Source organism: Vombatus ursinus, unplaced genomic scaffold (genome assembly GCF_900497805.2).
Source record: "Vombatus ursinus unplaced genomic scaffold, bare-nosed wombat genome assembly UNPS02009062.1, whole genome shotgun sequence".
Classification (NCBI taxonomy): domain Eukaryota; kingdom Metazoa; phylum Chordata; class Mammalia; order Diprotodontia; family Vombatidae; genus Vombatus; species Vombatus ursinus.
In genome coordinates, this window is record NW_020948840.1 from 18,932,580 (window position 1) to 18,956,456 (window position 23,877).

General features: G+C 38.4%; 2 protein-coding genes and 1 pseudogene across 4 annotated transcripts in view; 2 read left to right on the plus strand and 1 right to left on the minus strand.

Moving 5' to 3' along the window:
* BABAM2 (BRISC and BRCA1 A complex member 2) overlaps positions 1-6,725 on the minus strand; it is a 583,899-nt gene extending 577,174 nt beyond the window's left edge. For both annotated transcript variants that reach the window (XM_027850454.1, XM_027850455.1), the window contains exons 1-2: positions 6,643-6,725; positions 1,050-1,201 (exon numbers count right to left, since the gene is read on the minus strand). In XM_027850454.1, coding sequence (XP_027706255.1) covers positions 1,050-1,177 — 128 coding nt within the window. In that variant the 5' untranslated portion in view covers positions 1,178-1,201; positions 6,643-6,725. The remainder of the gene's footprint in view (positions 1-1,049; positions 1,202-6,642) is intronic.
* Positions 6,726-7,077: 352 nt separating this feature from the next.
* Positions 7,078-23,877, plus strand: part of RBKS (ribokinase) — a 128,515-nt gene continuing 111,715 nt past the window's right edge. For both annotated transcript variants that reach the window (XM_027850452.1, XM_027850453.1), the window contains exon 1: positions 7,078-7,250. In XM_027850452.1, coding sequence (XP_027706253.1) covers positions 7,174-7,250 — 77 coding nt within the window. In that variant the 5' untranslated portion in view covers positions 7,078-7,173. The remainder of the gene's footprint in view (positions 7,251-23,877) is intronic.
* LOC114034606 lies at positions 18,983-19,803 on the plus strand (annotated as a pseudogene).

Below are 23,877 nucleotides of genomic sequence, written 5' to 3' on the forward strand. Positions count from 1 at the left end.
CATCTCTCTGCTCTGGGCATGTTCTCTGGCTGTCCCCCATGCCTGAAATGCTCTCCCTCCTCATCTCCACTTCCTAGCTTTACTGTTTTCCTTCAAGACCCAACTGAAATCCTACCTACTATAGGAAGCCTGTCCCAACCCCTCTTAATTATTTCCTGTTTATCCTGAATATAGCTTGTTTGTATATGTTTGTTTGCTTATGGTCTCCCACATTAGAGTATGACCTCCTTGAGAGCAAGGACTGTTTTCGCTTCTCTTGTATTCCTAGCATTTAGCACAGTACCTGGCACATAACAGGCAAATAATAAATGCTTGATAACTAACTGAGTGAACTGTGTCACTGATATTTATAGTACTCAAAGCAGCAGTGCAAAGTGGTGACAATGTCATATGTAGTCTGTTACAATTATTCAACTCTGCCTTTGTAATGTAAGCACAGACAATACGTAAACAAACAAACATGCCTGTGTTATGATAAAATTTTATTTGAAAATGTAAAAATCACTCTTAGTTCATGGGTCATACAAAAACAAGCAGCAAGATATAGGTCACAGGTCACAGTTTGCCAACTTCTGGCCTAGGGGAAAGTGCATCAGATTTGACATCAGGAGCCTCTAGGTTCAAATTCCTGCTCTCTACTTACTCAACCTATGTGACCTTCCCTGAAGTCATTCAGGTAGTAAACTCTTAATCTCGCTAAATCAGTTTCCTCTTCTATAGGTAAAACCAGATGACTTCTATCTGGGCTCTCTTCTAACACTAAATCTATGACCTGAGGAGAAAATCCACACATTAATGAAAGCCATGCTTAATTATCTCCTACCCCACTGCATATGATATAAAAATAAGCAAAATAAATTAAAATCTGACAACACTGTGGTCTAAAACACAAATGGAAGAATCTCAAAAATCAAATATCAAAAACTGCATCAAAGCTAAGTGCATCAATAAATGTTTATAACAGAATGACTTTCTGCCACATATATGTACCCTTCAGAAAAGTTGAGAGGGACTTCTTGACCCTAGGTTTAACTACTTCTGATACATACCCAGACTTCAGGTCAGTTATCCTCAAACAGTTTGTAGCATCCAGTCCTACTTTTCCATTTCTGACCACACTGGATATAAATGGAGAAAGCAATGGAGAAATTCTGTTCAAGGCTACTTCAGGGGACATTTTAGCTTAACCTGCAACACCACTCTGCAAGGAAAAATAAAGAAATTTTTGTCAAGCACAGCAAACCTCACATTCTATACAGTTTTTGAGATCCTTGCAAAATACATTCAGTACATTTTCTGATGTTTAAATATCATCTTACACAAAGGCAACACAAAAAAGATAATTTCAATGTATTTGTTCATTGTCTATTTTCTACTACCATGGAAAATTTTACACACAAGGGTATGTAATTAATAATTCCTTTGTATGATAAATAAGTATAGTAAGTATAATTACCACTTTACTGATGAACAAAACCAGGCTCAAAGAGATTAAAGGATTTGTACAAGATCACACAGCTAGTGAGTAACAAGACTATTAGCTAAACCTAGGTCTTCTGACTCTAGGCATCATGCTCCTGCTATCCCATATGGCCCCCTAATCAGCCTGTGTATCAGTGTGAAGATGGCCCACGGTTTTTATTTCACTACCTACCAATTTTGGATCTCTTGGCTATGAAATAGTTTCTTTTATTAGTGAGTAAACACTTAATAGCTCTACACCATAAATTAGCTATATTCACTAAAGGCACTTGTGCTAGGAGTTTGCATTCCAGTGAAAGGAATAAGTCACATAAATGTAATACAACAAAAGCACAAGAAAATAACAGAGTCAAGTATTGCTTTCTACATGAAACTTTTCCTGATGTCCCCCGGTCTCAAATACTTTCCCTCCCAAATTTACATATACATCATATATACACACACACACACACACACACACGCACATATATAAATATTCACACATATATATATACACACACATTTATACATGTACATATACTGCACATACTTATTTATGTGAATGTTGTTTCCCCTGAATAAAATCTAAGCCTCTTGAGGGTGAGAACTATTTCACCGTTGTCTTTGTAGCACAATCCCTGGTGTTAAAAAATGTTTACTGATTGAAAAATGGCCTAACACATGTGAAAACACCAGAGTGCAATAAATGCTTACTCCCTCAGCCCTATCTATGAAAAGTCCAGAAAATGAGAATCTACTCGGTCTTTCTAAGTTCATCGCACTTTGTATTTTTTGCCTTCCTAGCCTCTCACAAGAACCTTCCAAAAGAGAAAAACACTCCATTGCCTGCTCAGAACAGATACTCCACTGCTTCCCAAAGACAAGGAAGGACAGAAATACAATTCTACTCTTCTTCTACTTAACAACTGACTTCTACTTACTATTTACCATTTACTTCTAAAAGATGTTCTATTCTACGTTCCAACTTGCAGGCGGAGTTAAAGCGAAACGAGTTGTCAAAATTTCAAGCATCCATTTCATAAATCCGGCAGAGATCACTCCATGGAATAGATTATGAATGCCTTTTAACAGGTTCCTACATGGACAACCATATTTTGTAAACAAAGAACATCTAAAATGAACATATTTTCTTAATACTTCAAAATAAGTAATAGCCCTAAATTATAATCCAATCATTTCTAGTAAGGTACAAGATAGAAAGAAAGAGACAAGCAATGTTTCATTCTAACTTTTCATATTGGGCTTCAATTTAATCTGTGAAATGAGGAATGAGACTAAATAATCCTAAAATCCTTTCCAACTTTAAATCTTAAGACCTAGACAAAGAGAGAATTCATTAAGGAAGTTTCATAGGTATTTCCCATGGTAGCACTTAAACAACAGAACTGTGCCTTCCCTTATCATAACAATCATAGTATTCAGGGGAGATGCTGAAGTGAATTTTCCAAAAGAAAGGTGATCGTGGCACTTGTAACAGAAAGTTAGTCAATAAATTTATTATGCAATATTAAGTGCCAGGCACTACGCTAGACAGAGTGTAGGTAGCAGAGATACCAAGAAAGGCTAAGATACAGTCCATGTCCTCAAGGAAGATGAATCAGAAGAGCTGGGTTTGAGAAGTTACAGCCCTGCTACTTATTAGTTATGTAACCTTAGTCCTTAACCTCAGTGAGCCTTGGTTTCTTCATTTGCAAAACTGGGTCAATAATACTTGTACTTCTTATGTCACAGAGTTATTGGGAAAATCAAATGTGATAACATAAAGTGTTAAGGACTTTTTAACATGTTAAATAAATGTAAGCTTGGTGGCACAGTGGATACAGTCAGGAGTACCTGAGTTCAAATCTGGCCTCAGACACTTGATACTTACTAGCTGTGTGACCCTGGGTAAGTCACTTGACCCTGATTGCCTCACCAAAAAAAGCAAAAAAAAAAATAAAAAATAAACGTAAGCTACATTAAGTATTATTATTACTGAAGGCATCTGCTTATCCAACAGCCTACCTTGTCCCTGATTCTACAGATGCCATTCATTCCCACTACATAAGTGAAAAACAGGGGGACTCCTTTAATCCCACCCAGACAAATAGATGCTGTTTACCACCAACATATTAGTTCAGTTCCCCCTTTTGTAAGTAGGTAGACCAGACACGTTTTTCAAAGATTTATTTGTAAGAAGGTAACTTGGGAAACCTGTTTCTCTTTCAATGCTGTTGAATGAAACTAAGCAGTAAAATTTCCCTAGCCAAACTGTAAACATGTAAAGAGTATCAATAACAAGAAGTAGTGAAACATGTATTAGAAACAAAAAAGGTAATAAATGTCACTATGCAAGGCAAATAAACATTTCACAAGTATTGTGTTACCTGATTTCCCTTCAATATTCTAAACATTCCTACTACTCCACAAAGAATGTAAAGTAAAATTAGCATAAGAAGATCATCTTAGACAGTGAACAAGATAGTGAAATATAATAATAAACAAATGCAAAGGACTTTCACAATTTGTTCAACTACCCTACATTTATAACAAACACCTACACTTACACATTTCTAACTAAGCAACTTGTTCTCACTCTAAATTCTTAAAAAGTCAAGTAGTTAATTTAGATTTTACCAAATAAAAAAGATGTTAAAATTAATAATGTTTCTTGGTTTATTTTAAGGAGTAAATGTAGTTGGTTTTCTTTATTTAAACAGCCATGGCCTGTGAAGTTGATTTTTTGGCACCCAACTACAAGACCTCACATCTATTCCTACTACATTTTATCTTAAGAGATTCCAACCCAATACTCTGGCCTGTCAAGATCCTTTTGGATCTTATCACTGCCATTCAATGTGACAGCTATCGCGACTAGCTTAGCGTCATCTGTAAATTCGATGAGAATACCAATTATGCCCTAATTCAAGTCATTGAGGAAAATATTAAATAACACAGAGCCAAGCACAGATCCCTGGAATACTGTACTGAAAATCTCCTTTCGGGCACTGAACCATTAACAACTACTCCTTTGAGTCAAGAGATCCGACAAATTCTGAATCCATCTGATTGTGTAATCCATTCCATTCAATATCTTTCCTTTCTCCACAAGAATAGTATGATACTGTATCAAAAACTTTAGATGAAATCTAGATAAACTATATCCACAGAATTTTCATCTACTAGATTAGTAATCCTGTCAAAATGGAAATTAGTTTAGTCTTCCACATCTTATTCTTGATGAAGCCATGATGGCTCTTTGTAATCACTAATTGGTTCCCTTTCTAGATATTTACCAACTAATTTCTTTAATGATGTATTCTAAAATCTTCACAAGAATTGAAGTCAAGTTTATTGGCCTATAGTCTGCAAACTCCTTTACAGTAAAATACCCATTTATGCAATATGCTTCAGTTAAACTTGCACTGAGCTAGGGCACAGAGATGAAGGCAAAAAGTTACACAGACAGTTCTCACTTCAGGTAAATCTGACTTTGGAAAGAATTCTAAAGAAGTCCACATTCCAAAAAAACACCTATGTAAACTTTACAGTACTGCACTCTCTCTGCCCTTCCTGCCCCTTCACTTAGTACTCTGTAGCCTCCAATGCCCACCACCACAAAAAAAAAAAAAAAAACCACCTTCCAAGTGAAAGAAGGAGAGACCCCACTGCCCTGCCGATTAGTGGACTGGCTTGAGACCTTTGTTAGTCCACCCAATATTGTATCCCTGAGTGCCTGTCCTCCACCCTTCCCTGTATGTCGGCCCCTGCCCTGGGCATATCCCATCTTCTCCTGTCTGTGTCCATGTCACCACTCAGCTAATCCACATATTCTTCCTCCTGCTCTCAACTTCTCTGTTAGCAGCCCACAGACCCAAGTGGCCCCTTCCTGCCTCCCTCCCCTCCCCACTCAGGTAGTAAAACCACATTAGGTTAAAAATTGCTTTATGTAGAGGTCTGTGGAAAGGTCCACTTAAGTAAAGCATGAACTGTCTACACTATTTCCATGGTCAAAGGTCATTTCAGGGCTAACTATAAAGCTGATGTGGGCCTTGCAAATGAAAAGGGAAGGGAGTACTAACTACTGCTCACAGAAATCAGATAAAAGCTACCCAATGGAAAGACCAAATCATCATAAGCTGTTCCAAACTGACTGACTTATAAGGCCCATGTTGGCCACAAAAGTAAGCCCACTTACACCATGCCACATGAAGGCCATGAAAAGTAGAAGGATAAGGGGAAAGAAAGACATGTGCTGAATCACTGAAACATCACGCAGAGCCCAGGGGAGTGTACTTATGTCACAATCCAGCAAAGGGAATGGTAGGCAATCCTCTAGAAAGAGGAAAAGAATAACTAGTCCCTCTCCAGGGTACCACAAAGGTGTCTTTGAAATGAAAATTTCATTCAGCTCAACTAATAATAATAATAATAATAATTAACAACTGGTGTTTACATCGCACTTTAAGGTTTCCAAAGTGCTCACAGGTTTAAAACTAGAAGGGATCTAAAAGGTCTAGTCCAACCCTATCCTTTAACAGATGGACAAATGGAAATTATTGACTTGTCTAAAGTCACAAGGTGGTAGAAAGTGGAGCCAGGATTACACGATCTCATCAGAGCTTCACAACAACCCTGGGGACTGCGCGAAATACACAGACCCTTGGCCTCTTTCAGCCTAATTTCTACATCCATAAAATGGGAATAACTTGCATTTGTTGAGCACTTTAAGATTTGTAACTCGTTTTACATCTAATCTCTCATTTGCTTCTCACAATAACCCTGTGATGGATGTGATAGTCTTATTATATATATTTTATATATATATATATGGTATTATTGCCTGGGGTCAACCCAGCTAGTGTCAGAGGCGGGATTCGAACCCTGACTCCAGGTCCAGCGTTCAATGCCCTCTGAGCCACGCTCCTTCCCCATACAGGTTTCGCCAGTCACACTTGGTGAGGGCCTGAGGCTGGACAGGCCTAAAAGGAAGACGAGGTATGGGCCTGGTGGGTTCAGTCTGACGGGAAATATCGCGCGGGGGTGGGGAGGGGGGAAAGGAGGCGTCTGGGCGGGCTGGGGGCTCTCTCAGGAGAAGAGGCGGCACCCTCCGGCCACCTTCCTGCCGTCACCTGTTCTTTCTGGTCCCCACCGCCCGCAACCGAGTCCCACACCGAGTACCTGCGACTACAGCCCGACAGACGCAGACACCGGCTACAACGCGCGCGCAGAGCACACTCCCTGAGCGCGCCCCCGCCCTCAACGCGCAGCGCCGTCCGGGGACGCGCGCGCGCCCGCAGCAGCCCGCCCTCAAGCCTGGCGACGTGCGCGCTCCCGAATAGCGAAAAATCATGGAGGTTAGGGAGTGGGTAGTCAAGTGGGCGCCTGAAAGTTCCCCTCCCCCACCCCACTTTCTACTCTCTGATAACCAAATAACCAGATAAACTCGAAGAGGGCTGGAAATGTGAGGAAGGAACGGACTTAGGGGAGGAAACCCTCACGGAAGAGAAATGGAACAGCTGGAGGACTAATTTACGTCAGGCACTTGGAAAGATGCCCGCCAGTGTCTGGGGGCTGGGGGGGCGGGGGGAGGAGGAGGGAAAGGCCCTCGTCTCGTCGTCTGGGAAGGGAGGGACGCGGTGTACCTAACTCAAAGGTGGAGGGCAAAGGGCAAAGTTCAGGGCGAATCCGCTGGCCTGACCTGTGCTCGCTATGGCGGCCTGCGCGGCGGGGCTACGACCAGACTCTGCAGTGGTGGTGGTGGGCTCCTGCATGACCGACTTGGTCAGGTTAGTGCCGGGGGATGCCACTGACAGGGAGCCCGCCGGCGGCCTGGGGCGGCGTGGAGCCGGGAGAGAAGGCTAGGGCGGGAGGGCCGAGAGGAATCCAAAATGAGGCCCGAGGACCATCTCCAGTTGTCCTCATGGACCCAGATGGCCCCGGAGGAGAGAGTGAGGCTGGTGACTTTGCACAGGCCTCCCTCACTTAAATCCAGTTCTCTTGCAAGTCACGACATCACCTTCTTGATGTCGAGGTCCTCTTCGAAAAGGAAGGACAAACAATAACAGAATGAGGCCCAGAGAGGTGAAGTGACCCACTAGAGTCCTACATCCAGTTAGGGGCAGAGTCAAGATTGGAACCTGAACCCAGGTCCTCAGACTCCCAATCCAGCACCCTTTCCCTTGCAGCACCCTGCCTTCAATGGGCACATAATAGGCCCTTACTAAATTGTTGATTGATTGATTCTGCCATGAAGATGAAGAAATGCAAAGATGCTTTTACACCATTAATATAAATAACACCTGCCAGCATTTCTGGAGCTGTGGCTTCAGCTAACTATGGTGGGGGCCCTCTGTGATTTCATGTACGAAAACCTTTATCATGTGTTAACTCTTCAGGGAAATGGAAATACCAAAAGAAAAATAGGCTTTGATTTTCAGGAGCCGACATTTTAGGAGGGAAAGGTGGACAGGATAAAGAGGGAGAAAACATGTACATAGCATCATAGGTGTAGAGCCTTCAAAGTCCTCTAGTTCAAACCTCCCTCCTTATCCAGATGAGGAAATGGAATCCCAGAAAGATTAATTGGCCTAAAGTCACACATGTAATTAATACCTAAAAGTGCCTAGATCCTTTGACTAGGTGCCCCACTGCCTCTCAAGAGAAAATAACCTAAAAATAAGTGTGATGGGGGACAGGATTTAATATCTTTGGAGCATACATTTAGAACTGGAAAAGAGACCTTTGAGATCATCCAATACAATCCACATAAAGAAACTTCTTATCTCCATAAGAAACTTCTTTAACCGCATTGGACTGGATGAGCTTTAAGGCCCTAAGAGCTTACCTGGAAAAGAATTTTTACAGGTAAACACTAAGGTGGTCATTGGCAAAGTTGGAAACATGAACAAGTCTTTGACAGAACTTTAGCTTGATTTAATACAATTCAACCATCATTTCTTAATGCATGGCGTTATACTAGAATTTGGAAATACAATGAAAAAAACTAGCCTCAAAGAGCTTACAGTCTACTAAATGTATATGGGATATGTACAGAGATTTCAACCTAGAAAATGCATGACCAATTTAGGCTTAAGTTTTCTTTTTCTTTTCTTTTTTTTTTTTAGACTTAATTTTCTTATCTGTAAAATAGGGAGGTTAAACTATATGACCCATAATGTTCCTTCTAGCTATAAATCTATATTCTCAGTTTAATGCGAAGTAATGAGTGATTAAGGCAAAGGAGTGATTCGGGGGAAGTACTCTGGGAAAACTTGGAGAAAGAAAGATCACCTTTCATTTGGGGAGATGAAGGTAGCCTTCAAAAGACTGGCAACAGCTGGCTGATCCTTGAAGGAATAAGTTTCAGTTCCAGAGATGAGGAAGTACATTACTGGCATGAATACCCTGCGTGGAAACAACATGTGAGGAGATAGCTAATAGCTCAGTTTAGCTATAACTTAAGAATATAAAAGAAAAAAGGCTGAAAAGAGAAGTTGGAGCTTTGGAGGGATCCATAGTAAGTTCTTCCTTTATAGTATGTGAACTAAAAATGAGAGAGGCCCAAGCAAAAATTCATGGGATCCTTGAGTTGAAAGAAATCAGAACCTCAGAGTTAAAGGGACCTTAAAATATAACTCAAACTCTACCCAAATCATGAATCCCATCTATTGACTCTTCCAGCCACTGTTTAAATACAAGTGATGTTGAGTTCATTCCCCCACTTAATGATTAGAAGATTTTTAATTATATCCATAAGAGTTGCTTCTAGAGTTGGGCAGTCTTTCACATATATAAAGACTTTTCACATCTCACCTTGCCCCCTTCACCCCAACACTTCTCCAGGATAAACGTCACTAGTTCCTTCCAACAGCATGGTTTCAAATCTCCTTCACCATCCTTCTGTCTCTCTGTTTTGTCAATATCATCATATTAATTTTAGGTCATGTGGATTCTGTAGTATTTTGTATTTGCAGTGAATATTTCAGTCTTGTTAGCGCAATAACTCTGGAAGTTACGGCTAAGACCTCATCTATCAGTTCCACTGACTTGAAATATCTATCTGGGATACAGCAGAGAACTTGAACTAAGGTTGCTTGGGAGCCCAGTGATTCTTAAATGATCCCTACCTGACCTATCGTCCAAGTCAGTTGTTTCTGGTACCAGATGGCTTATGTTCTTTTTTAAAAAATCTTTTGATTTTATTCTAATATTTCTTGCCGTTTCATGAAATCATTGATTTCTCTTTCATATCTTCTAATTTTCTAATTTTACTTGGATGAGGTGAACCACTTTCTTTTCCAAACCATTTATTCTCTTTCCAATTCTTTTCTCAAGAATTTCAATTTCTTATCTGTGCCTGCAGTGTTTACAGAATCACTTGTTCCTAGAGCTGCACTAATTTTTATACCAGTCACTGTCTTCTTTGATTTACTCATCTCTCTAGCTTTAATTCCTAAAATGGGTAAGGCCAAGCTCCTCCTCCTGCTATGATTTTGAGTGGGGTGGTGGCTCCTGTTTGGTCTTGCCCTGAGTCACCTAAATTTTTGCATTTATCTCTACCTATTGGCCCTAAATCTTTGAGGTTCAGAGTGATGGGACTGAGGAACCTTTATGGCACCTCAGTACAGACTACTATGGACCTTGGAGCCCCTAGACTTGAGCACTTTTGTACCCTAATGCTGATTGGAGCTCTTCAGGGCCCTGGAGTTTTCTGACTACCTTGTAGATTTCTAGTTTCCCTGGTGCTTTTTGAAGAGAACCTTCTACTCCTGCTCCCTCATGATGCAGACCCCTGCAGGTTACCAGATTTTCAAGCCCATCATAGGCTCACTGAGAGCCTACAGACTTATTTGCCTGGACTGGCATTTTTTTTGCCAATGCGCGCCTAGCTGATTGGGGGAGAAAAGGGAGAAGGGGTAAAATTCTGGGTAGAAGTCACTCACTGTAGTTTCTTGTTGACTTTCTTAATCATTTTTTGATCTGTGCATGAGGTCTTTGCTGGAGTAGCTATGTTGGAACTGGGCTAAATGCCTTCTATTGAAGCACCTGTGTTGGCTGGAAGTTTCCTAACTTTATAATTTAAAAGGAAAGAAACTTACTCAAAAATCAAGTACAGAAAAAATGTAAATCAGATAATATACAACAGTGTATTTTATTAACACTTCTATTGAAGTTATAAAATATATGGAATTACAACATTTCAGATTTTTCCTTTATCATCATAGTTGTATCATTCTTATTTGTGTATATGTCTTATTAGACAGCTAGGTGATCCAGAGGATAGAGTGCCCGACCTGGAGTCAGGAAGACTCATCTTCCTGAGATCAAATCCTGCATCAGACCCTTACTACCTGTGTGACCTTGGGCAAGTCACTTAACTCTGTTTGCCTCAGTTCGTCATCTGTAAAATGAGCTGGAGAAGAAAATGGCAAACCACTCCAGTATCTTTGCTAAGAAAACCCCAAATGGGGTCACAAAGAGTCAGACTGGACTGAAAAATGACTGAACAACAACAATTTTCTTATTCCCATTTCAAACTGTAAATTCCATGAAGAGAGTGGCTAAATTTTTGCTTCCATTCCCAGAAATTTAAACATGGTAAATACTTAGTGAATGTTTGTCAAATAAACAGAAGGTTAACTCTCTATTTGATAGGTGGATGGTGCAGTGGATAGAGCTTGGGGCCTGGAGTCAGGAAGACCTGAGTTCAAATCCAACCTCAGACACTAGCTGTTTGACTCTGGGTCAGTCCTTTAACTCCTGTCCACCTCACTTTCCCCAAATGTAAAAAATGGGGATAATAATACTCAATCTGTAGTGTATCTGATAACTAAATAAGTCTAAGGTAAGGCTCAGGTAATTATTATGGGAAATTTGGGCTTAGGTACAGCATTCCCATTACTGTTCTCTTTATTATACCTCATGCTGCTTACTCAGTCACTGTTTTCAAAGACTGTGCCCACACTTTGGAGTTTCCTTATATGTAAAACCTTACATGTAGAACCCCCATTTTAAGTACTTCAATAACAAAACCACTTTGACTAGAGTTCAAGATCAATTCTACTTTGAATGGAATTTTAATAATTGAATTGATGATTGATGTTCCCTTTTAGAATGTGTTCTCAGTGTTCTACATTTCCTTTTTCATTTCTAATTAATGTGGTCAATAAGTAGTAGTCCCAGCGGTAGTCTTGCAGATTTTAGCTGAGTAGTCATGGTCATTTGTGGCACTGACTATGCCTCACCTTTGCAGATAGTTTTCAAAACTCAGGAGACCTATTAACATTATGGTCTTCATTGATCCTACCAATTTTTACCAGTGTCAACCTCCTCACATCTAAATTCCACCTCCCCAGGGTTATGCATGCATGCATACATACATACATAACGTACACACGCGCACATACACATGCACACACAAACAAGCATGTATGTGTATTTAACTCTGGTCTCACTTTTGCGCTTCAGTCTAGCATTATCAACTACCTTTTGCACATCTCCAACTGTATTTCATATAGGCATGTCAAACTCAACATGTCTAAAATGAAGTTTTACCCCAAAAATCACCCCTCTTCATTATTGACCTATTCCTTTTGAGAGCACTTTGATCTTTCTCATCATTGGCTTAAAACCACAGAATCATCCTTAACTATACATTTTCCTTCACTTTCCATATTCCAGTTGGTTACCAAATTGGGATAATTCTACTTCCAAAACATTTCTTATATATGACTACTTCTTTCCAGTCATACCACAAGCACCCTAGTTCTGACCCTCATAATCTTCCACCTGGACAATTGCAGTATTAGTTTGTCTCCCCATTTTCAAAGTCCTCCCCCTCCATTCTATCCTCCACATGGCTGGTAAATTGGTATCAGTAATGGTCAGGTCTGATCATGCTCTCCTGCTCAAAAAATTTCAATGGCTCCTTCTAGAATAAAATATGAATTCTTGTTTGGCATTTAAAGCACATCACAACCTGACTCCGATCTATCTTTCCAGACTGGTTTTATGCATCCCATCTTGCACTCTACATTCCAGTCAAATTGAACTGCTTGCTTTTCCATGTCTGAATCCATGCCTTTTCATAACCTATGCACATACACACACCTGAAATGCCTTTTTACCTCACTGTCATCTCTTAAAATCTTAACCTTCCTTCAAGGTCTCAGGTACCAACTCCTACAGGAGGCTTTTTCTGATTCCCCTGGTTTTTAGTGGCCTCTCTTCCTCCTCCAAATTACCTTTGCTTATATTTTTCTTATCTATGCATGGCAAATAATCTGGCCTCACTGTCCCACCTTGAAGCTGCATTGTCCCTCACAATTTTAGAGTTAACTCTTTCTATAATGCTATTGGTTGAAGCCCCCATTCCTATATTTTCACTCACACAAACTCTTAGTGGCCAATGATTAACACACTAATTTCATTTAACCAATTAATATCTATTCACTTTTACAGTGAGATATTTACTTCTAAAATATAGTAAGAGCAGAAGTACTAGTGTTTCCCCTTCCCCCCAGTACCAGGTAGATATACTCTCTCATATACTACCTCAAGCTAGGGAGAATGGGCTGAGATTAAACCCAATTTCTACTTAGAATTGATCCCATCAAGTTCAAGCGAAAATATAGCCTCACTGCTGAATGAGTCCCTGTCTCAACTACCAACAGACTGGGTGCTGAAAGTCATTTTTCACTCCTTGGTGTATTGATGCTTAACTGTCTACAAAACCCAGACTGGGCTTCAATGCTTAACCTCCATCTCCATCCCCCATACCTAAAATAAAAGACCAGCTGCCAAGGCAGAGGACTGAGACCCATATTCATGGACCACATATTGGCCTAGGATGGAGAGAGCCCGAGGACTCTTACGTCATCTCTCTTGTTTCAAAAAGATTCATCTTCATCATGAGGCTAGCAGACCAATTGTGGGATGTCTTCACATGATTCAAAGCTCACATGGGTATTCCATCCGCCTAGCATTCTACACATATTCATAGCACATACTGAGCAAATTCGCTAGTCCCCTTTAGAAGTATAAATGTTTCCCTTCAATCAAATGTAAACTCCTTGAGAGCAAGGACTATTTTTTTTTCTTTTTATTCATAGCACCACAATATATCCATAGTCACTTACTAAATAAGTGAATGAATACAAGCATCTCCCTAAATGCAGCAAATCCACTAAGTTCCCTATATGTATATATTCATAGGATTCTATGAAAAACAAAAGCCAAATATGTTAAATCTTTGGGAGCCCAGAGCATATAGTTCCATACTTGCTTAATGACTTAACAATACTTTTTATTTAATACCCTTTGTCTTAAAATATAAATACATCACATTTATTTCAATGACCCACCTATTGAGCCCTCCTTTGAGACAAAAACAATTAGAGTTAAAACATCTGCTATAGAAACCACATTGGTATGTAGTATTTTGACCTACTAGTTCCCCATCTCTCTGCTCTGAGGAAATGTTTTCAGGAACCTTTATTAAATTTTCTATTATTCCTTTTAGTGATCTTTTCATTCGCATTGTTATAGTTGTATATATTGTTCTCTTGATTCTGCTTGTTTCATTTTGTTGCAGCATACTTCTTTGATTCTTCATGTTATTTCCTACTGTACTATCCTATTATATTCACGTGTCAAACATTTTTAGCTATTCTTGAATCAGTGGGTACCCAACTTTGCTTCTAATTCTTTGCAATCACAAAGCACTGCTACAGATATTTTGGAAATATATTGGACTTTTGTCTCTGTCTTTGACTTCCTCAGGTTATAGTATTTGCACAGTACTGTAGCATATAGACAGTATAGTCATTTTTTGTACATAATTGGTTGGACCAATTCACAGCATTGCCCACAGTGTATTTGTCCTTCCAAAGCCTCTCGTACATAGATTGTTACCATTTTTTCCTCTCTGCCAGTTTGCATAGTTTCAGGTGAAAACTCAGCAATTTTAATTTGTATCTTATTTAGTGATTTGGAGCATGGTTATTTGGGTTTGCAGTTCTTTTGAAAACTATAAATCCTTTGGCCACATATTTAATTAGGAAATGGCTTGTGGTATGATATGTTTGTTTCAATTCCCTGTATGTTTTGGATATCAGAACTTTATTGGTGATATATTTAGTGACTATTTTCCCACTCTTCCATTTTTTTTCTGATTTTATTTTATTCATGCAAAGGCTTTTTAATTTTATAGTAAAAATAGACTCTTTCATCTTTTATGATTCCCTGTGTGCTGTATTTAACTTAGAAAAGTACCTGAATTTGTTATCTTCTAAATTTTTTATAGTGTGGCATTTTATACTCAGACTGCACATCGATTTTGAGCTTATGTGGCATGTGATATAAGGTCCATGTTTATTTACAGAGTTTTCACTTTTAATTAATTATTTTATTTCTTATGAAGTGGGTCACACATTCTTTTACATAAGAGTACATATCCTGCTTCAGTACTCCTAAGGTTGCTCTATAGGGATCTCACTGCAAACCTGTGTTTATGACATTATAGTCATTTCCATGACAGTAAGCTGTGATATCAGAAAGAAAATTATGTTGTCCTTTTGCACATTGGTAATTTAAAATGATAGCTTATGAGAAACTCATGTTCATCCGTGCTTTTAAATTTAATCCATATAGAGTCAGGAAATGATTGCCTAATTCTCAGGAGATTTTAGCTGGGCAATAGAATAAATTAATTAAGAAGATTTTAGATTCAAAGCAGGTGATAACTTGGCCATAGTTGTTTCATTTTGCTTTCTTTTCCCTTTTAAATCAACTACAGTTTTGTTGTCTGCTTGGAAACTGCTGACATCATTTTAATATAGTACAGTACCAAAAGCCATTTCCATTGTGCTTTAGCCTAATATTATCCTTCTTTCCAGTCATATTATCAGCAGATCCAAAGTCAAATTAAATCCAGTCATTAAAAAAATCAAGTTTTTTCCTACATGTGAGAAGTGAAACTAAATCACATTTCATCCACATTTAATTGATCTCAAAAGTTAATTACTAGTAGGTTTTTTTTATATGCTAACAAGACTTTTTCTGTTAGTTGTATAATTTAGTATCAAAAGAATTAGTTCATTGGAAATCAGCTAAATTTAACCCTATTGATAAACTGTATTAATAAAGCAAATTTCACAATATGGACAGACACATGTGGTCCTGAGACTATTTAGTTTCCTGAAGGAACATCAGATGCCTAGAAAGACCCTGATATGGACCCCAAGAAGAGAAAATTTAAAGGGGAATATTTAGAAAATGGGTGTAGGTGGAATTTGTAAAGTTCAAGGCCGGATTCTAGTTTTTGGTAGAAAGCAAAATATAGGTGTAAAGTAAAAAAGACAGTAGTAAGCCTATCATTATATATAAAGGGAAGCAATTGGAATAAACAGCAGTTATGAATAGAAGCCAAATAATCATGGTGTATTCGGTATCAGCAAAACAATCCAGGGATAAACTAATCCACTTCCATCAAGAGCTATAAGTAAGCTGGATCCATTGTGCTGATTGAATCTTCCCCAATTTGGGTATGGGTATAGAGGTACAGCTAAGAAATTTCTGCATAGGGGTCAGAGTCATGAGATGAACAAGCCAAGCTCCAAATTTGGATATAGAAGTCAGAGCTGAAAAAGTTAAAGGGAGAGACAATGCCTGAAGAGACAATTGCATCAAAACCAGGAGTTGAGTCAAGGTCAGAGAAGGCAGCTAGAAAAGGTAAAGTCCAGGATTCAAGTTACAATAGTGCAATCCTTGAAAAATAACCAAGTGCCAGCAGATTCCACAGGTTAATCCAAATGCTGTCTTTTTTTGACAGGTTTGTTGGTCTGTGAGTGTATGTGTGTATGTACGTGTGCATACCCTTGCCCCTAAGAATACTTTCATGCTTAGCATTGTGGTGGACATAATCCAAAAACGTAGAATGGCTGCAAAAGACCTGTCCTAAGGTTGTGGCAGTGGAAAGAGAGAGAAGAAGTTGAATGCAAAGGCAGAATTAAAAAGACTGGATAACATTGACTATGAGATGTGAGGGAGATGGAAGAGTGAATGATAACCCCAAAGTTTCTTCCTTAAGAGACTGAGCAAATGACATTATAGACAGAAATAGTGAAATTAGGAGAAGAAGGTTTAGGGGAAATAAGATTAGTTTGGGCTTACTGATCTTAAAGTGGTATTAAGACATGAATCTAGGCAACTGAAGATGCAGACCTAGAGCTAAAAAGTTAGGTGGACATGTAGATTTGGAAGTAATCTGCACTGAGGCAGTAATTGAAATTGAGTATAAATGAGCTTGACAAGAAAGAAAATGTAGAGATAAGAGGGCCAAGGCCTGACAGTTAGAAAACTCTCACAGTAAGAGTTGAGAAAGAAGCAGAATGTGTGTTTTAGAAGGGTAAGGTTCTCTGAACCTTAGAAGTTTGTTGTTTCTGTAACTAGGGGAGGAGAGAGTAACTAGTGTGAAGAAATAGCAGATCAAGCAAAATCAACAAAAGACATCAAGAAGGATGTTGTCAAGTGAGCCTGGAGGAAACATTTTCTTACATGATCAGTATGTCTTGGAGTGCCACACAGGTACATCCATAATCTGGACTTAATGTTGACGCATACCCCATATCCTCAATTATAAGTGCAGGAATTCACCTTGGACAGCTCCAGAATGCCTCTTAGAGTAAAAGTAAATGAAGAGTCACTGCTGACAGAGTAGCATCAATAATACATTACTGTTTGTCCTGTGAATTTTGTCTTTGTCTCAAAGGAGTTAGTCAAGGCAGGTCTTGATGTCTTTTGATAACTAATTAATTTTTGGACTTGAAGTGAAATGATAAGCAATGATAAACCTAACAAGCTTTGTTAGCCAGTTTCCTCTACCTTACAAGCATCCTCAGCAGTAATGATAATAATCACATTATTTACCACTTTAAACTCTACAAAATATTTTCTGCACAACTTTGTGACGTAGGTAGTACACCTATTATTACCCACATTTTATGTGTTAGCATAATGAGGCATAGAGAAAATACATGATGTTCTCAGGATACCATAGCTAGTAAATGTCAGAACTGGAATATGAAGTCAGTTTTTCTGACATCGATGCCAGTACTCTCTTCACTATACCAAAACCCACTTAACAGTTTACACCAGTTGTGTCGAATTGAAATAAAAATGAGGGTACCTAATCATACATAAGGATCTCTGTGAGCTACATAGTGACAAAGAAAACCACATAGTAACATCTATTTTCTCTTGTATTTTTATTTACTTTGTTAAATATTTCCCAATTATATTTTCATCTGGTTCAGGCTACACTCAGGAATGTTGCAGGCCACATACAGGCCATGTGTTTGACACTTTTGGTCTACACCAGACCTGCACAACTTAGTAGTACGTAGGAGCCAAAATTAAAATAGGCTAAACTTCTTCAGGCTGCAGATAGGTTTTTAGTGGCTCACTTTCCAAGTAAAGGTATAATTAATGATTAAACTGTTTTGCAAATAAACCATATTTAAGAAAGGGAAATTTCAATTATTATCAATTACACTTATTACTTAAGATTTTTATTTATCAGGAAATCACATTAATGTTAAAAAAAATTACTTTGCTAAGCGGTACAAGTTTTAATACAATTTTCAGGTTTGCTTTCTGTTTACATTTAGTAATATCTGAAAACAGCAAAAAGATATGACTCTCGTTCCTCTCAAGCTAGAGATAGACTGACAATGGTTGGTTGAGGGTCCCGTGACAAACAGGAGAACACACACAGGGGCAACCTACTCTCCAAGTTACATAACAGGCATGATAGTGACTAGTGGAAGGCAGGTTAAGTGGGCGAACAAAGCACTCATTACATCTTTACTTTCTTTGACATCCTCTACATTTTTTTGTGAGTTGCCCAAAATCCTTTGGTGGCCCTCAGACCATGTGTTGTGCAGGCCTGGTCTACACCAGTCTTCTACCCTTATGTTTGACGTTATGACAACTTGGTTAAAAGTTCTCCTTGATTTCCCTATGTTGAACCAAAGTAAATAAAAATTTATTTTTAAAAAGAAAGAAGACCATGTAATCAATCAAGTATTTATTAATCACTAATTATGTGCCAGGTACTGTGCTAGGGCCTAGGGATACAAATACAAAGAATAAACACTCCCTGCTAGTGAGGAGTTTACATTATAATAGGAGAGACAACAAATACCAAAAAAAAAAAGTGTGTATAGCATAAATGCTAAAATTAATTTATATAAATGTATAAAGAGATAAATGCAAGATAGTTTGAAAGAAGAGGCATCAGCAATTAGGAAGACCAGGAAAGATTTCATGTAGAAGATGGTGCTTGAACTGCTTTTTAAAGGAAGAGAAGGATTCAGGGAGTTAGAAGTAACAAGCATGGGAGATGGCCAATGCAAAGGTATGAAGATGGCACATGGAGTGTGAAGAATAGAGAGAAAACTAGTTTGACTGAATTGCAGAATGCAAGGTGGTGATGATAATACTAACAACAATAACAGAAATGGCTCTGTTTCCAGCAGTGGCTGAAGAGGGGAAGGAGGAAGCAGCAGGCCCTCTAGAGCACTGCCCTCCTCCAGCATCCATAGAATTAATGGACAGGCCCATCAAGCAGAACAGGAAAGCAAATTGGTCATTAGCTGCAGGGAAATACAAAGAGGCCATTTCGTATCAGCTGCATATCTTTCTGAAGCCGTGAAGCTGACACAGTTTGAGCAGGCTCAGTTATCACTAGAAGTAAAAAGGGATAGCCCCATGAAACAACTGCTTATTCAGCAAAGGTGGAAAGCCCAGCAGACCTCTGATGGAACCCCTCATCTTCTGACATCGTGCAAGCCATCTGCCAAGCATGGGTCTGAGGGCCAAAGTGTACGTAGGTCTCAGCAGGGACCCAGACACTCTACTTTTTCTCCTTAAAAAGAGGAAAGACCCAACAGAACGATATAGAAGCATCAAAGCCCCAAAAGATGACAAAAGAACAATAGAAGAGCAGTTGAAGATTGATGATCTGAAGCAATACGTAGAGTTTCTTGTGGCTGACAAATGAAAGGTTGAGAAGAGAAAACAAGCAGCTCTGAGTTAAAAACGCCAGACTCCAAAAGGCTTCACTTGAAAAGGAATTGGATGTAGATACTGACTGTAGAAAAATCTGAACTATGGAGCCTGCTGCCCCCTTCAGAGACTACCTGGCAGGAGTATGCAGCAAATACAGGGAAAGCCAAGGACATTCCTATCCCCAGCCTTCCTCCCTTGGACTTTTCGTCCCCAGAGCTCCTGCTTCTGGAGGTCCCCAAAGATATTCTGAAAGGACTTCTGAATAGTTAAATGGAAAGTCATAAGGGGCCAAAATAGTGGTGGTAAGGGAGAGGAAATTACACAGTTAATGAAGCAAAAAGGGAAGCGCACGAAGTTAGGGATGGTCCAGTCCAGGGGAAGGATCCCCTGATGGCCCACTATAAGAGAAGAGACCTGGCCATAACTTAGAGAATGGTCACTGTGAAACATCCAGCACAGCCAAGTAATTGACCACGGCTGAGGACTCTATAGGTGGCAAGTGCTAACCTCGAGGGTCTGTTTCTCCTGATTCAAACCAAATGGCGACCCAGAATAACTTTTCAAGCAGCAATTATTTTCCTTCTCAATTTCAGGGTTATGCTATATGTAATAATCTATGGTCCATAAAAGATAATGCAAAATTGAATTAATACAGAAGCCCCAGGGTAGCCTTAAATTGGAAAGATGCTTTCTATCATGCATTGAGTACATGCATTTTTATGCACATTTTATTAATTCTAATAAGACATGTCAGTTACTTGTCTTCCTAAATGATCCTACATGTACCACACTTTGCACTTTTCCTAACGTAATGATAACCTCAAGACTAATGGAGAAATGTTCAGATTTCCACTTTTTTTTAATTATCAGTGTATATAATCAGTGTGTATCATAAGAATTAACTTTCTGTTTGCTGTATAAAAATGTCATGCATCATTTTAAAAATACCCGAAGAATTTTCGTTTTGTTTTGAATGGTGTATAAATGGAAGTAATGCTAGTTGGCAGTATTTAACTACAAGAAATTAATTTAAAAATTGTGTTTTATTTTTAAAAACCCATATCCAAAAATGATAATAGCTGGCATTTATATAGCTTTTTAAAGCATTTTACAAATATCTCATGTTATCTTCCCAACAACCTTGGGATGCCAGTGTTATCCCTACTTTCCAAATTAGGAAACTGAGGCAGATAGCATTTAAGTGGCTTGCCCAGAGTCACACCTCTCTTTCACTACCTCACTTTCTCCTAAATATACTCCTGACTATCCTTACTAAACCAACAGTCCCTTCCTATTCTATGAATTCATCACCCTGCTCTGACCTCACCTTCCTTTTATCTGAAGATAGATTTGAACTAGTGTCTTCCTGACTCCAGGCCAGCACTGCCTCTGGGCCACCTATCAGATTTTGTCCAGTCAAGAGTTCTTTGTTCATAGTTTATAATACTAATCCTATTACACCATTTATAGATAAGTCCTCACTCTTCTCTATACCTCCCCAGTAAAATGGAAGTTCTTTGAAGAGAAGGAATGTGTCATCTTTTAATCTTTGTGTTCTTAGCAGCTAGTATGGTGTTTTATAAACATTAAATGTTATCTTAGTGTTCTCCTAATAGCAGGGTATTGAGAGTACGAGCATTAAGTATTACTTTTCGAGGCTTATAGATAAATCTTAAGCACCAAGAAAAAGCCTCTAGCACAGTATACATGGTGACGTAATCAAGCACGTAGTTCAAGAGTTCCACAAGAGGCTTCTCATCAGTAGCATTTGTAAATGCCTAGCTATAGAAGTGGTTCAACTTTGTTACTCCTTCAGTAATATCAAGAGCTACCTGAGAAATTTTTTAAATTGAACCTTAGTGGCATTTTGTGTGACAACATATAGCTATCACACTCTACAGTAAAATGATACAGTGAAATGTCCATGGCAAGAAATAGTAGTTTATGTTCATTGTAATATGCTAGCATTGACTCAAAAGGCTGGGAAATCTTCATGCTAGTTGTTATTCAGACATTTTCAGTCATGTCCAACTCTTTGTGACCCCATTTGGGGTGTTCTTGGCAAAGATACTAGTGATTTGCCATTTCCTTCTTCAGCTCATTTTACAGATGAGGAACTGAAGCAAACAGGGTTAAGTGACTTGCCCAGGGTCACACAGCTAGTAAGTGTCTGACGCCGAATTTGAACTCAGAAGGATGTTGGGCACTCTATCCGCTGCACCATGTACCTGTGCCCAATACTGCAGGTTACTCGAAAAAAGCAGGAAGCAATTGAATAGTTCCCAGGAAGACTTAAAGCTCTAGTTGTTGCTCTTGTTATTTTTAGAGTAAGTGTATCATGGATTGTACCTTTGTTACCTTAGGGTTAGGTGAATACCAAACAATACTGATATAGTGACACTGAAAATTTTATATTTCTCCTTTTTTATTCAGTCATCTTACATATCAAAGTTATGTGAGATATTCTAAAATATTTCTACAGTTTATCTTCTGTTATTTTGTTGATTAGGACATCATTGAGTTATAAGTTTATAATCCTAGAAAGTAGAAATTCTGTGAAAGGAGAAAATTATTAAGGAAATACTAAATTAAAAGCAGTTAACACAGAATGCCCTTCAGTAAGTGATCATTGTTAACATCAACAGTCAGCTAGTGCAAGGTTGCAAATTGTCTGCAGTCTCTGGATGTTTGCTTTCTGTCTGTGTGTGCTATGTTGAACATCTGAATTTTGGGGAAGGGAGAGTGAAACTATGTTCCTTCAACTGTCTTATGTGCCTGCTGCCGTATAACGAGACAGAGGCTTGACCAACTCTCATTCTGTTTCAAATATGGGGAAACTAAAAGCTTAAAACTCACTTTTGTTGTTCCAGTATTTGCCGTGTAACTAGTTTGCTTTATTCTATAATTTTATATCTTTTTAAAATTTGTTACAGCCTTCAATTGATTTATGATTCCATCGCTTTGGATACTCTATCCATTTGGTTTTGCTTGTGCCAGTAGTAAGGCCAAATTCTTTTGAGTGATTGATTATAAATCTCATTCTGGAGATTCAGCAATGTTACAGTATTTGATTCAATGACCATGATGTCATCCAAAAAACATAACATCTAGAGAACTTTATCATCTGTCAGAAATCACTCTTCAATTCAAATACTGAATTGGATTTCCAGTGTATTTATAGTGAATTCCTTTGGCAAGCATACATCTTGTTTCATTTGCTATTAATGATCAGAAAGTTGTCAAACAAGATTATCTCAATTGTTTTAGCTTTCCAAAAATCTTAACTAATGTTGCTATATACCTGGAAGACACTTTGTTATAAAAGGGTCATGTTAAAACATGACCAAATCAAATGCTTTTTTTTTAAGTAGTCAACAAACAATAAGAACAGTGTGATATTGTATTCTGCCTGTAAACACTTATCTGTTTCCTACAAATACCCTTATCAAGGACAGCTTTGGAGTGTGTGTAAATTCTCATAATAATGAGGAATTGGTATATAGATTGATAGTTGTCAGTATTCCCTCAGTGATCTTTTTGCAGAATTAATAAAGAAGGTTCATAATTTTTTTTTTCCACATCATTGGTATCATCCTCTCCATTGTACACCTTATAAATCAGTTCTTCAGTACTCTCACATTTGCATCCCCTCCATCATTCATCTCTTTCATGTATACTTACTGTAATTCAGCAGCCTTTCCCTTCTTTGCTCTCAGTGTGATTTCTGTTTTCTTTAAGCACATATTATGATGCTGGAGACCAAGTTTGGTAGCTCTACTGTCCTTGATTCTGAAAAGAAAAGTTTATTATAAAGATCATTGGATGTCTCTTCCATTTTTCTCATGTTTGTTGTCTTCATTTCAATTTCAGTCTTACATGCTCTTGTAATGATTTTGATTAGACTGCTCTCCAAACTCTCTTAAAAATGATTTTACCTTCTACTGCTAATCTCTGTTTTATAAAGTGACATTATATATAATCTATCATTCTTCTCTGTAAGATTTTGCAAATGAGTTTACATTCTAAACTGATACTATCCTTGGCTGCTAGCTCTCTCCACTTGGCAAGTAAGTCAAATATCAACTGACTGAGGCACTTTTTAGACACTTTTGGTCTCCATGTTATGGAAACTGATTTACATCAGTTACAATTTTAGATAACATTAATGTAGTCTAGGTCTGTGTTCTTTTTTATTTCCATTTCACCTTTTTCATCATGGATAATGCATTGACATAGGTCAGGATGGAACTATTTTCATTGCGTGCTGTACTTTTTCTCATTTTTATTCTACTACTTTTGATATTTTAATTTTAATTTTTATTCTTACAGATCATTGATCTGACT